The sequence below is a fragment of the Hippocampus zosterae genome, chromosome 9 (assembly GCF_025434085.1).
Source record: "Hippocampus zosterae strain Florida chromosome 9, ASM2543408v3, whole genome shotgun sequence".
Taxonomy (NCBI): domain Eukaryota; kingdom Metazoa; phylum Chordata; class Actinopteri; order Syngnathiformes; family Syngnathidae; genus Hippocampus; species Hippocampus zosterae.
Window position 1 is genome coordinate 10539870 of NC_067459.1, and position 12673 is coordinate 10552542.

Here is a 12673-nt window from a genome sequence, read left to right on the forward strand (position 1 = left end):
AATCAAGTCCCTGGAATAAAACCACTGTTCTCACCATTTTGCTTTATGACTTTGCACACTGTCCGACAATGAAGATACACGATCGCAAGGTGAGGGGGCTGATTATTGTACAACACCCCCCGCCACCGCCCCCACCCCTGTCTGACATTCCCAACATCTGATGGGTCTCCTTCTGCCCCCCAAATATAGCTCAGGGCCATGAGAGCGGCCCAGAATAGGAGATGCGGACCCCCCTCCTGACTCTGGGAGCCCCTGGAAGAGCGCAGCTGGCAGGCAGGATGAACCAACAACGATGTCACGTCATGTCAGTGACATCAATGCATACAATGACCAAAAAAAAAAAAAAAAAAGGAATTACAAAAATGGGAAATTTCTAATTTTGTACACTTTTATTATGTAATAATTTGTCAGTTATTGAAGAAGGCTCATATTTAATCTATATAAAAATGACATATTATTCCACTGAATCATTCTAGTTTTTCATTTGGCGTCATTTTGATTTGCATTATTTTTGTATATATATATATATATATATATATATATATATAAATAATTCATGTTTACATTTTTGATGATTTTTATAAGGGATGGACAAATACCGAAACCAGTTATCGGTGTCGTGATTGCATGCTCGTGAAGGCTGCCGAAAGCAGCCAACAATACATCAGGCAAAAAATTTAATCTGACTTTGTAAGTTCTCTTTGCCAGTAGTTGACAAATTGGCAAAAAATTGAGCATGAGAAAGAAAGGTCTTGACTCGCTATTATTTGACAATATCCATCCATTCATTTTCCGAACCGCTTGATCCTCACTAGGGCGCTGGAGCCTATCCCAGCTGTCTTCAGGCAGTAGGCGGGGGACACCCTGAATCGGTTGTATTTGACAATATGTTTTAAAATTTCTTGTTTCAAAAGTATGAATGGTATCGGTACGCAGTGTCAGTGATTGCTTAAAAGTAAAAGTCCGGTATCGGTCGGAGAAAAGTTGGTATCAAATTGCCGACATTGTGTATTATAATTTTAGAACAATTTTAGCTTTTAACTTATGATTGTCATTTTAAAATTATGTTGTCATTATTCATTCTGATTAATAATATTTTGTATTAATGATGATAACCATTGGTAGAGTATTAATTGTTATATGATTCATTGTTACAGTAAGAGTTATTTTGTTTGGTACTGTTAACAAAAAAAAAATAAAAATAAATAAATAAATAAAATACTTTAGTTTTTTTAAGTTGACTTTTTGTTTGATTTTGTAGAGGTTGGATTCCGTATTTTTTATTCTCCATTCATGATACAGACAGACAGATAGACAGGGATGGAGTTTAACTAAAATTAGCCCAGATGATTTCTTACTTGCACCTTTCAAATTAAAGGAAAAAAAAGTGATGGGTGGTGGGCTTGGTTCTATTGTGGGGTGGTCGCAGGGGTGGGGGGGGGGCGGAGAAGAAGGTGGGTGTGTCACATCCCATCACACCCGTTTGACGAGCCGGAGAAGCGCGTGCGTGCGAACGTGCGTGCGGAGCGTTTGCGCATCTTCAGTCTTGCACCACGGATACAAATGTGTTTGTATTTTTTTTTCAGTACCAAACGTTAACTCCAAACTAATCCAGTAACTTTCACGAATGTAACCATGGTTTGATCCGGCCGTTAATTACGCGGCACCCTACCTGCATCTACTGAATCGAGCAAACGCGTACAGGACATCGGGACTCACTGGTGGAGCTTGACGACAGCGCTTACAAGTCTTTTAATGGGCTTTTTATTTTCTTTTTAATCATAAACGATGGACGTCGGACCAGCACCGAGCCGTGACCAAACATGAGAGCGCAATCTCCGAACTCTACGATGGGCAAGAGGACGCTTCGTGGAAACTCCAAAGCCAAAGTGTACATGCTCATTTGGCTGCTGCTCGTCTGCACGCCAAGAGTGGATTCATCCTGGTGGTGAGGGACCATTGACGGGCTTTCACAGTACACATTTACATTTCTGTTTGCGTTCGCACGCCGATTTGACACCATTTTCCATTGCACGTGGACCGAAAACAGTCAGCTCATTTCATGCTGAGAAGACAAATGCAGAAATACACTCGTGGAGAGTAAATTCAAGTGAATAATAATAACTTTTTGTTGTTATAAAGCGATACTTTAAATTAACCTACCCGAAGAAAACAAATTAAAATAAAAAACAAATACTACAGTAAATTAAAAAAAATATTTGAAATATTTCAGCATGAACACCAAATAAATATTAAAAAATAAGGTGTCGAAAAATATAGAACAAATAAGGAAAATAAACAAAATGAAAATTAAATAAAATAATGATTCATGTTCAGTAGATATGTACATTAATAATACAACATAAATCACAAACCTGTGATAGTATACATCTAATAAATTCCTAAAAATGAAGAATAACTGATAAATCAAAATATAATGATCATAATTTATAAGATGAATACAAATGAATCAAATAAAAATAAAAAGATACATGAATGAAAAGTGGTAATGAACCAAGTTTTTGATATGTATTTATATTAATCCTATGTTACCATTAAACAATGTTTCATGCAAAAATAACACATGAAAACAAATCATAACCTAATGTTACTCTTAATTATTGAACATAAAGCAAAATCAAGCAATCAATCAATAATTAAATAACAGACATGATAAAATGAATGCAAGATAAATTAATAATAAAAAATATTAAATATCACTGGCTTTGGGCCATAACCTCCTTCTGTATGTCACCATTTGGTAAGTCAACTTTTTTTTCCCCCACCCATCTATACTATTGCTCAGTCATCCCCCCCCCCCCCAAAAATATATTGACCAATATCCAGTGTTGAGGATGGCTTGCTTTCTTTGACGACGCAATGTAAAAGATTACGTTGTTAGGGTGTCTTGAAAAGTGACGATTTTGGAGGTGCAAGGATTCGACCCGACGAAATGAAAAACGAACTGCTTTACATACTTATCAAAAAAAATAATAAATAAAACAAACAATGACCATTTTGCAAATCATTTAGAAACAAACCAACAAAATATTTTTTTAAAATGAGGGCTGTTTCTAACATATGGTTATGTCATTGAGCTCCATGAGAGATCCCTCAAACGTACACACAATATACTAAACTCATTTATAAATGTTGGTCAGCGAGTGTTCGTCATACCTTATATTTTGGCCCATGCCATGATGAAGATGAATGGGTTGGTGGGAGGGCGTACATCATGTCCCCTATCCTGTCCCATCCATCTTTAGCTGGGACTTAAGTGTCAGGTGTGGGCGCCGGTGCGTGTACAAATGAGGCTTGATCAGTTCTTTTCAACAGCTTGCAAAGACAAAAACGCGCAACAACAGTTCAGCGTACATCAAAGCTACAACTCTCTTTCTTTGAACTTTGACTTTTTCTCCACATTCACTGCCAAGTGATGAAACTCCGGAGCTATGCGTGACGTCGTTACCATGATAACCGCGAGTGGAAATATTTGCCAAACCCTTGAGTCTAAACAAGCGGCTGCATTTAAAGTAAAAGCAAACATTGTATTTTCACTCATGGAGGCAGCACTTCATCATTGCAGCGGCTTAGCGCCTCATCAAGTGTTTTATCGATTAGTGAGGCAGCGCAAACATCAATCGAATGATACGTAAGGGACAAACTATTTACTCAAATTCAGGATGTTATTTCATGATCTGCTTACATCAAAATACCTAAAAAAAACAATTATAGCTCCTATTTTACGTTGTGTTTAAATATATAAAAACTAAGAAAAGCAAAAATTGATCATGAAAACATGTTTTGACACATCCTAATTCTTGGTCCGCTAAAGTCAGCTCATTTTTACCGACACAAATCAGGCGCGGAGACCAAGCCTTGTGAGCAAAGCCCAGCGTGAGGGCAGGTGAGAAAGCGAGCTCTCATAAAGTAAAAAAATATATATTTAGACACATGAAGGCAGCACTCGAGACACAACACTGTGTGTGTACTAAGCGAGGATGTAAGTGTGTGCTGCTAAAAATGTTGGTTCATACCATGATGTGCATTTGAGCAATTATAATGCAGTGCTGCTTACCTTTTGACTTGGCAGGTTTCAGACAATGTAGAGTCACTTGAAAGTGGCTCTGGATCTTTATCCATTTGACCGGACCAAGTCATAGGCAGAGAAATTCACTTTGAAGGTAGTTATTATGTAACCAAACCCCACTTTTACATCACAGTGGGGCTCAAGTGCTTTTTTTTTTGATACTGTATGGGCAGATCACAAACTATTATTTTATTTAATTTCACACTTGGATGGTGGGTAGGCACTTTTGTACAAGCCATCCATCCAGTTATTTGTCACCACCATTAGGCGCCCTTTCTCCGTCCAAGTGTGCGTCCTCAAGTATCTTTTGGCTCGGCTGCTGTGAACAAGACAATAAACACAAGTAGTGCCCCTGCTCAGCTTTTAGCACTCGGCCACAACGTTACACTCCAGAGGAGCCACGGCCATAACGGGAGTGGAAACTGAGCGACGGGCAGCGATTAAAGGGACTCTTGTGAGGATGTACACTTTTTAAACGGTTACTCGCACAGCGCCATGTGATCGGCCCCTTTCAAGGATCGCAAGAAAGACAGTGGTGATGTCTGCTGAGTGAGTGAGCGAATGAGTTCAGGGGTGCCCATTAGGTAGATCCTGATCTACCGGTAGATCTGAGACAGGTCCCAAGTAGATCCGAGGAGTGAAAAAACAAACAACCATATGTGTCTTTGTACATGTTAATATTTTTTTGTGTGTTAATGTACACTGCACCCTAATCATCTTATCAGTCTCATTTTCACCCAAAAAATATTTAAAAATAAAATAAAGCAGGTCAATCTTGAATTTATGGTGGCGCGTGATTATGTCACCGGAAGTTGTTAGCTCTCAGCAGTCTGCAATTGCAGCTTGTGATCAGAACTGTTGCTCTCTATCTTTTATCGTCATTATTCTCATTCAGAGTTTGCTTCTTGTACAATTCACCGAGGGCACGAGCAAAGAATAGGAATGTAGGAGGGCCCATGGAAGCACTTTAAAATGGTACGTGTGAGCTACGATAGTTAACAGGCTGCAAAAGTGCGTTGCATGCCTCAGTTTCAGGCTGTTTCTCATCAGAGCGTGCGTGTGTGCAAGTGCGTGCGTGTGTGTGTGTGTGTGTGTGTACGTGCGTGCGCGCGTGCCGGTAAGGGTAGATCCCGGGAGGTTAGTTGATCGAAAAGTAGATCTTCGATCCAAAAAGTTTGAGCACCCCTGAGTTAGTGAGTGTCACTGGACTGAGATGGAATAGGCCTGTCACGATCAAGGGACGAGAGCAGGGCGGTCTCGAGCATCCAACTTGAGACAGGGTGGCATTCGGCCTCCCTGCCCTCCTTTGACGATTGGTTTGCAACTGGTAAAAGCCCCCCCCCCCCATTGGCAGCTGACCTCTGATTGTTCCCTCGTGGACGCCTGATAAATTGATCATAATTGATCATCTTCAATCAAGTTTTTTTTTTTTTTTTACTAAAGACTCATAAATTAGTTTTCACACGTTACATTTTAATGCTGTTTGCAACGACGTATAATGACCACCTCCCCATGCAGGTACATCGGCGCGCTGGGTGCTCGGGTGATTTGCGACAACATCCCGGGCCTGGTCAACAAGCAGCGGCAGCTGTGCCAGCGCCACCCGGACCTGATGCAGTCCATCGGCGAGGGCGCCAAGGAGTGGATCAAGGAGTGTCAGCACCAGTTCCGCCACCAACGCTGGAACTGCAGCACGTTGGAGCGCGACCACACCGTGTTTGGCAGGGTGATGCTGCGAAGTGAGTCGGCGCAACTGGGATGGGGAATGTGGCTCTTTTCCAATCTGTGTGAGACACTCCAGTTAATCACCCTTGTAAATGTCTCCGCCGCAATCAGATAAGCACATAATGAATGGATGTCTCATGAATAATTCCGCCATATAAACACAAAGAGGTGTTTTTTTTCTCTTTCTCAGGGAGTAAGGGAAAGTGGGAAAATGGATTTTCTGTCGGAAAAAAAACAAGTGGCGCAATTGAGAGATCCACACTGGTGATGTATAAACAGTAATAGGAGATGTAAATATTTGGGGAGATGTTTCTGGCAGCCGGACAAAGCTTGACGGCCTGACATATCGCCTGTGTTCTGCTTGGTTGCGTGAGCGGGAATGAGGAGAGGAGGTAGAGGTGTGTGTGTGTGTGTGTGTGTGTGTGTGTGTGTGTGTGTGGTGGGGGCCCGAATAACCTTCCCAAATCTCCTCTCTCTCAAATGAAAACAAAGGCCAGTGACTGAGAAAGCCTCCACATGTGCACATGAGGAAAAAGGTGAAAGGAGAGTCGGCCGGGCTGTGATGTCATATGCCTGACATGCCGCTATGCGTGCTACATTCCACCATACATGGACTGATCTTTCCATGTACTGGACAAATGCTGCTATAAGGAGCTGCATAACGGCAAAAAAAAAAACGGAATAAACCAACAAAATCACACTTAATCTATTTTTTGACCAAAACAAACAACAATCTGTACAATATGTCATCCAGTGATAATGTGCGAAACCAACCAAACAACTATCTTCTAACTACTGTACCGTATTTAGAGCACATGTGCCATACTCAAGGCCCAGGGGCCAGATCTGCCGCGCCACATGATTTTATGTGGCCCACTAAGGCAATAATTGTGTGCCAACTTGATGTTTCTTGACAAAATATCCCACATTTCAAATTTTCACTAATGTTGCAGTTCGTCAAAATTTTGGTTTTCGGATACAATTTTTTTTTCTTTGGTTATGAATACAGAAGACCAAAAAGAAAACTCAATTTCATAATGAATGGCCACCTGGTTTTCATTTTAGATAATCACCATTTCAGATGTGATTTTCATCTCTTGAAACATTAGAGAGATTATCTCATTTTTTGTCCATGAGACAAAGTGACATCAAAACCACAGTAGCGATTTTGCTGCCTAAAACAACAAACTTGAGTAAGCTTGGTTTGTTCAAAAGTGTTCAGTTGGAACGGCAATTGTGTCAGGCTGTCAGCATCAAAGCGTACATTCATTTCTGTCTGTTAAACTTCCTTGAAAAGTAATTTGAGGGCTCTCACCAGCATACCTGGGGCCGCTAAATGCTGGCAACAGGCGTTTGACACGCTAACCAATCAGCCACCGGGCCGCAGCCTTACAGTACATTCATTCATTCATTGTCCGAACCACTTGATCCTCACTAGGGTCACAGGGTGTGCTGGAGCCTATCCCAGCCGTCTTCGGGCAATAAGCGGGGAACACCCTGAATCGGTTGCCAGCCAATCGCAGGGCACACAGAAACGAACAACTGTTCGCGCCCACACTCACACCTAGGGACAATTTGGAGTGTACAATCAGTCTGCTATGCATGTTTTTGGAATGTGGGAAGAAATTTGAGGACCCGGAGAAAACCCACGCAAGCACAGGAAGGCCGGAGCTGGAATTGAACCCAGTACCTCTGCACTGCGAAATCGACGTGCTAACCACTGGGCTACCGGGCCGCCCCTTACAGTACAGAATCAGCATAATTAAGTCTTTCTATCAAATTAGTGGTTGAACGTTATTTCAGGAAAACATTGTGTTGATGTAGGTAGCAACCGTTTAAACCAGGGGTGTCCAAAGTCGGTCCTCAAGGGCCGCTGTCCTGCCTGCTTTCCAGCTCTCCAAGGAGCAACGCACCCGATTCAAATATTCAGGATCGTTCTAATGCTGCTTTAGAGTTGGCTGATGAGCTGATCGTCTGAATCAGGTGTGTTGCAACCGGGAGAGATGGAAAACAAGCAGGACAGTGGCCCTCCAGGCCTCCTGGACATGCCTGGTTTAAACCAATTAAACAGCAACCTTATCTCGACCCTTTCACAACTTTTTAGAGTCGAAAGCGGGACGGGCTTAGACTCACGACTGCAAGGACACGGTGGACATTCACACCTGTAAGCCGCACAAGCGACCCGACTGGCTGGATCAGACCTAAGCCCGTCCTGTCTAAATTTTAGACCAATCCACTTGGGGAAAGACGTCAAATTATAATTGCTGTATTGTATATAAAAAGGTACTCACTGGTAAATATACTGCATTTAGTCCCACTTGTTCCTCTTCTCACCAAGGCAGCAGAGAAGCAGCATTTGTGTACGCCATCTCGTCGGCCGGAGTGGTCTACGCCATCACTCGGGCGTGCAGTCAGGGCGACGTCAAGATCTGCAATTGTGACGGGCACAAGCGCGGCCAAGCCAGCGATCAACGGGGCAACTTCGACTGGGGCGGATGCAGTGACAACATCAACTATGGCATCAAATTTGCCAAGGCCTTTGTTGACGCCCGAGAGAGGATGGTGAAGGACGCCCGGGCGCTCATGAATCTGCACAACAATCGTTGCGGAAGAATGGTGAGTTGCTGTACAGGTCCGATAAACTGCTGATTCGTTAACATCCCTGCTAATATATTTGGGGTCTGCCAGTCGCTGTGTCCTAATTCAAGTGACACATCCTTCTTTAGAAGAGCCAATGTACATGTTCTACATAGATGACATTGTTTCAAGTGCGCCAGTCTGGATTGTTTTCCATTTCTGATAGAACTACTGCAGTGCTAGCATCCTCACTCGTATCTTTGGGGTGTGCCAATAACTGTGCTTCAAGTCAGGGGCTGCACACCTCGGAAGACTCCAGACAACGGTCTACCCAGATGACTTTACTTGTCAACCCATGTTAAATGGGTTGAGTCAGATTTGTCCAGTTTGGATAAAACAGTCCAACTCGCTATCTTTGGGGTCTGCTGATAGTCGTCCAAGTCTGGGGCGGAGATGAAACACTGGCAGGAACCTCTGAAAAAAAGATCCAACTCATGTTAAAAAGCATTTGAGAGATTTCTACCCTTACATGATAATGCCGAGTGGTTTCACGTTCGAGTCTCAATAATGTTATGGTTTCAAGGTCATACAAACATAACTCGTAATTGATGAGCCTTCACACTTGCTTCATGTTTAGGAGAGTTCCGAGAGTTTCTGATCCCTTTTACCCTCACGCTCTCGTGTATATGCCCCACAGACCATAGTTTCCTCTTTAAAGAGGATCTCGAAAAAAAGATGTGACCTACCTACCAGGGTCAGTCACACCTTGGCCACGGGCCAACATGGCAGGCTTAACGCCCCGTCAACTCTGACCTCTGCCGCAGGCCGTCAAGCGCTTCATGAAGCTGGAGTGTAAATGTCACGGTGTCAGCGGCTCCTGCTCCTTGAGGACCTGCTGGCTGGCCATGTCCGACTTCAGGCGGACGGGCGATTACCTCCACAAGAAATACAACACGGCCGTGGAGGTGACAATGAACCAGGACGGCACCGGCTTTATGGTGGCCGAGCATGACTTCAAAGGCAGTGCCAAGAATGAGCTGGTGTACGTGGAGAACTCGCCCGACTACTGCCTCATGGACCGAGCAGCAGGTATCAGAAACATTTTGCCGACACCTCAACGGAGACATGAAGAAAACATGGATAATATTGTTTGGTGTGGAGCTCGAACATGGCAGAACCAGTGTGGACAAATGTGCGTATTTGAATAGCAATATACTGTAGTTGTATGGAATAAGATGAAGTGGAGTTGCTCGGGTGATAGAACTTATTTGGCTGACCCGTTAGGTGATTTGAGTATGGGTACCGGACAAAGTGGAGATGGTTGAGCACCGCATACCAAATTGTGAGCTCATTTAAAGTAGGGGTACACCAGCAAGTGGAGCTGATTTAAGCGGCAGCATCTTCGGAAGTAGACCTGTTGGGTAGCGACATCACGGGAGCTGCTTGAGTTCTGCCCAACAACCACTATGAACGAATGGGGAGTAGATTTAAGTCAGGGTACCTGAGATAGCGGAGGTGATTTTAGTGGCGGTACTTCAGGGAGTGTCCAACGAGTTTGTCATTATTGAACAAGTTGGTTTTCAGGAATGTGTTGCTACAAAACGCATTTCGAGATTTCGATCCGGATGGACTTTTCACAGTTCTCCATTGATCTAACAGTGACTCGCCTGATGCCACGTCACCTTTGAAAACATAATGAAAACCAGAGGTGTCAAGTGAAGTTTCGCATTCCATCACAGCTTAAAGTCCACCGATTTGCCCTTTCCCATCCAGTTTAATTCCTGCCATTTGCTTTGCCTTGTTAAGGATCCGTCTCCCTGCTCACATCCAGTCGCTTCAACAGAGCGTGAAGGTGCTCTGCAGTTCTTTTTTTAGATGACGTGGTGCACTTTTAAACTGAATACCTTCACTCCTCCTTGGCTTTGGGCTGATACCTGATGTAATGACTCAGAGGACAGGTTGTTAAAAAGTCATCTTAAAAGGAGCTTATGATGCCTTCTCGCTGCTAATCTCCATTGTGTAGGAATTCACGGCCCGAGGATACATGCAGGCTTATTTTTCAAATCCTTCCTTTGGTCATTTTTAAGCAGTGATCCCTCTCAGCCTGAGGGAAATATCTTCTCTTATCCCTTCTCTTTACATCACGGACGCTCGGTCATTAATGGTGGCATCTATCCTCACACCTGAGCACATCTTTGGGTTCGGGTTAGAGAGTGTTTGAATGACCAGCTTGGGGAATGTAACCTCTGTGGGAAAGCCAACACTTCATCTGAATCAGTGGATGGTTAAATGCAACATTAATCTCTTAGTTTCCCGAACAACTAAAAACCCGTAACAACATTGATTACTTCAATAACCTCGGCTTTCCCGCGTACGATATCTTCAGTGAACGAGTGTTATAGTGACATCGCCCCTTAAAAGACAATCGATTGAGAAGTGTGATTGCTTTAGAGCACTACCTTCGGTAACTGTTTTAAAATGTCTCGCATTTTTAAGATGATTGGTTTGACACTGTAAAATCATTCTGCAGATTAGTTGAGAATTGTGGCTGTACGAGGACAGAGTTGAAATGGGAGATAAAGCCATAAACGAGGACGAATTAAGAAATTGACACAAAGAACATGGACACGTTTGAACTCCCTTCCTGGTCTGTGTTTTGTAATAAATCCTTTAAAATGAATAGAGTTCTTTATATGACATAACCAAATAAAAGTTGGAAAAAAGTGCGTAAGTAAGAATAACACCGACTTGTAACACCTACTCTGACTGTCAACCTCAACTACATGAGCTATCCGGTGGAAAAGATCTTGATATATAAATGGGGTCTCCTAATCGGGGTTGAGATCCTGTCCCAATTTGACCATTGGTTTGACAATTCTACCTGAGGAAAAAATGACTGGCAGCGTGCCAATAAGGAACACTCGCTGATGGTTATTTAAAACAACACGGTATTAATCAACACGTACTTTGTCTCGTTAGGCTCCCTGGGTACGGCGGGCCGCATTTGCAACAAATCGTCACGGGGCACCGACGGCTGCGAAGTGATGTGCTGCGGCCGAGGCTATGACACCATGCGTGTCAAACGTCTCAGCCAGTGCGAATGCAAGTTCCAGTGGTGCTGCAGGGTCCAGTGCAACGACTGCGAGGACACGGTGGATGTTCACACCTGTAAGCCACACAAGCGACCCGACTGGCTGGATCAGACCTAAGCCCGCCCCGCTTTAGCGTATTGTGGGATTTTTCACTATAAACATTTGGCCAAAGATGACTGGCTGACTGATGGTAAAACTGGAAAATATGTCCAGTTGTTGATCATGGACTTCTGGAATGTTTCTGACCATTTGTGGAAATTGTTGAGTATTGTATAACACATACCGCAGTACAGTGGACACCGAGATAAGCAAGTAATTTTTTTTAATGATAAACTAAACATTTGTAAGAGCCCAATAACATTTGAATGGTAGCATACAGTACATTGGTAATGACCGTCTTTGCATTGGCATTTCTGTAGCTTATGTTGAATAGCTAGGAGCTGATCAGATGGTAAATTTCCCCGTTGCCAATAGCAATTCCCGACTTTCTCAGCATCATCATGAGACTTTTACCACTCTGCTTTCTCCGATGTCAACCAAACAAGGAGCCTTGCTTGCCTGCATGACCTCAACTGGAATCTTTCGTCACACCGCCACACTGTCAAGCCACCTAGCTATCGGTCACAAAATGCGTTTGTCAGTGAATAGATGTTAATTTGGTTTTACAGAAAAAAATTGCAAAGCATAACTTTCTACTGATAATTGCCCTGAAGTTTAGCAAGTCCATCATTTATTATTATTATTTTTTTAGAAAAAACACTGACAGGCTTTCCATTTAATAAGCAAAAGAGAGCTTCTGGAAATGACTGAAATTGTAACTCCAACAAGTGAGGACTTCTTGGCAAAAATCCTCAGAGAGTGAAAAAAGCACTGTCTTGTGTTGACATTGGACACTTGTTTTCACACATTCACTTCTGCCGCCTCATTGAAAACCTTGCTCATTTCTACCTCTGGTCCCTTGTCTTTGTTTCCATCTTTTCTTGTTTTGATTTGCACACACACACACACAACCTCAGGCTCCATTTTTTTGCTCCCTCTCCATGCTTGGATGTTTTCGTTGTGGTCACAAAGTAAATTTCCAAATATTCAGACTATTCAGGTTTAGAAAAACTGCAAAACCTTGGCAGAGGGCTATGTGACCGACTTGCGACGCAATTTCTGCTTCCCAGTGAGAAAAATCAGCTACTTT

General features: G+C 43.0%; 1 protein-coding gene across 1 annotated transcript; it reads left to right on the plus strand.

Moving 5' to 3' along the window:
* Nucleotides 1–1495: 1495 nt before the first annotated feature.
* Nucleotides 1496–12431, plus strand: LOC127607494 (protein Wnt-2b-A-like). Its single transcript, XM_052075858.1, has 5 exons — nucleotides 1496–1948; nucleotides 5609–5829; nucleotides 8154–8431; nucleotides 9217–9481; nucleotides 11372–12431. The coding sequence occupies exons 1-5, from the start codon at nucleotides 1824–1826 to the stop codon at nucleotides 11599–11601; spliced, it is 1119 nt and encodes a 372-aa protein (XP_051931818.1). The 5' UTR covers nucleotides 1496–1823; the 3' UTR covers nucleotides 11602–12431.
* Nucleotides 12432–12673: the final 242 nt, after the last annotated feature.

What these genes read in the sequence shown, in the direction of transcription:
- LOC127607494 (XM_052075858.1), top strand. Translation starts at nt 1,824, where the DNA reads ATGAGAGCGCAATCTCCGAACTCTACGATGGGCAAGAGGACGCTTCGT. An exon ending in ACAATCGTTGCGGAAGAATG is followed by an intron (nt 8,432 to 9,216) that starts GTGAGTTGCTGT and finishes CCTCTGCCGCAG; the next exon opens with GCCGTCAAGCGCTTCATGAA. An exon ending in CCTCATGGACCGAGCAGCAG is followed by an intron (nt 9,482 to 11,371) that starts GTATCAGAAACA and finishes TTGTCTCGTTAG; the next exon opens with GCTCCCTGGGTACGGCGGGC.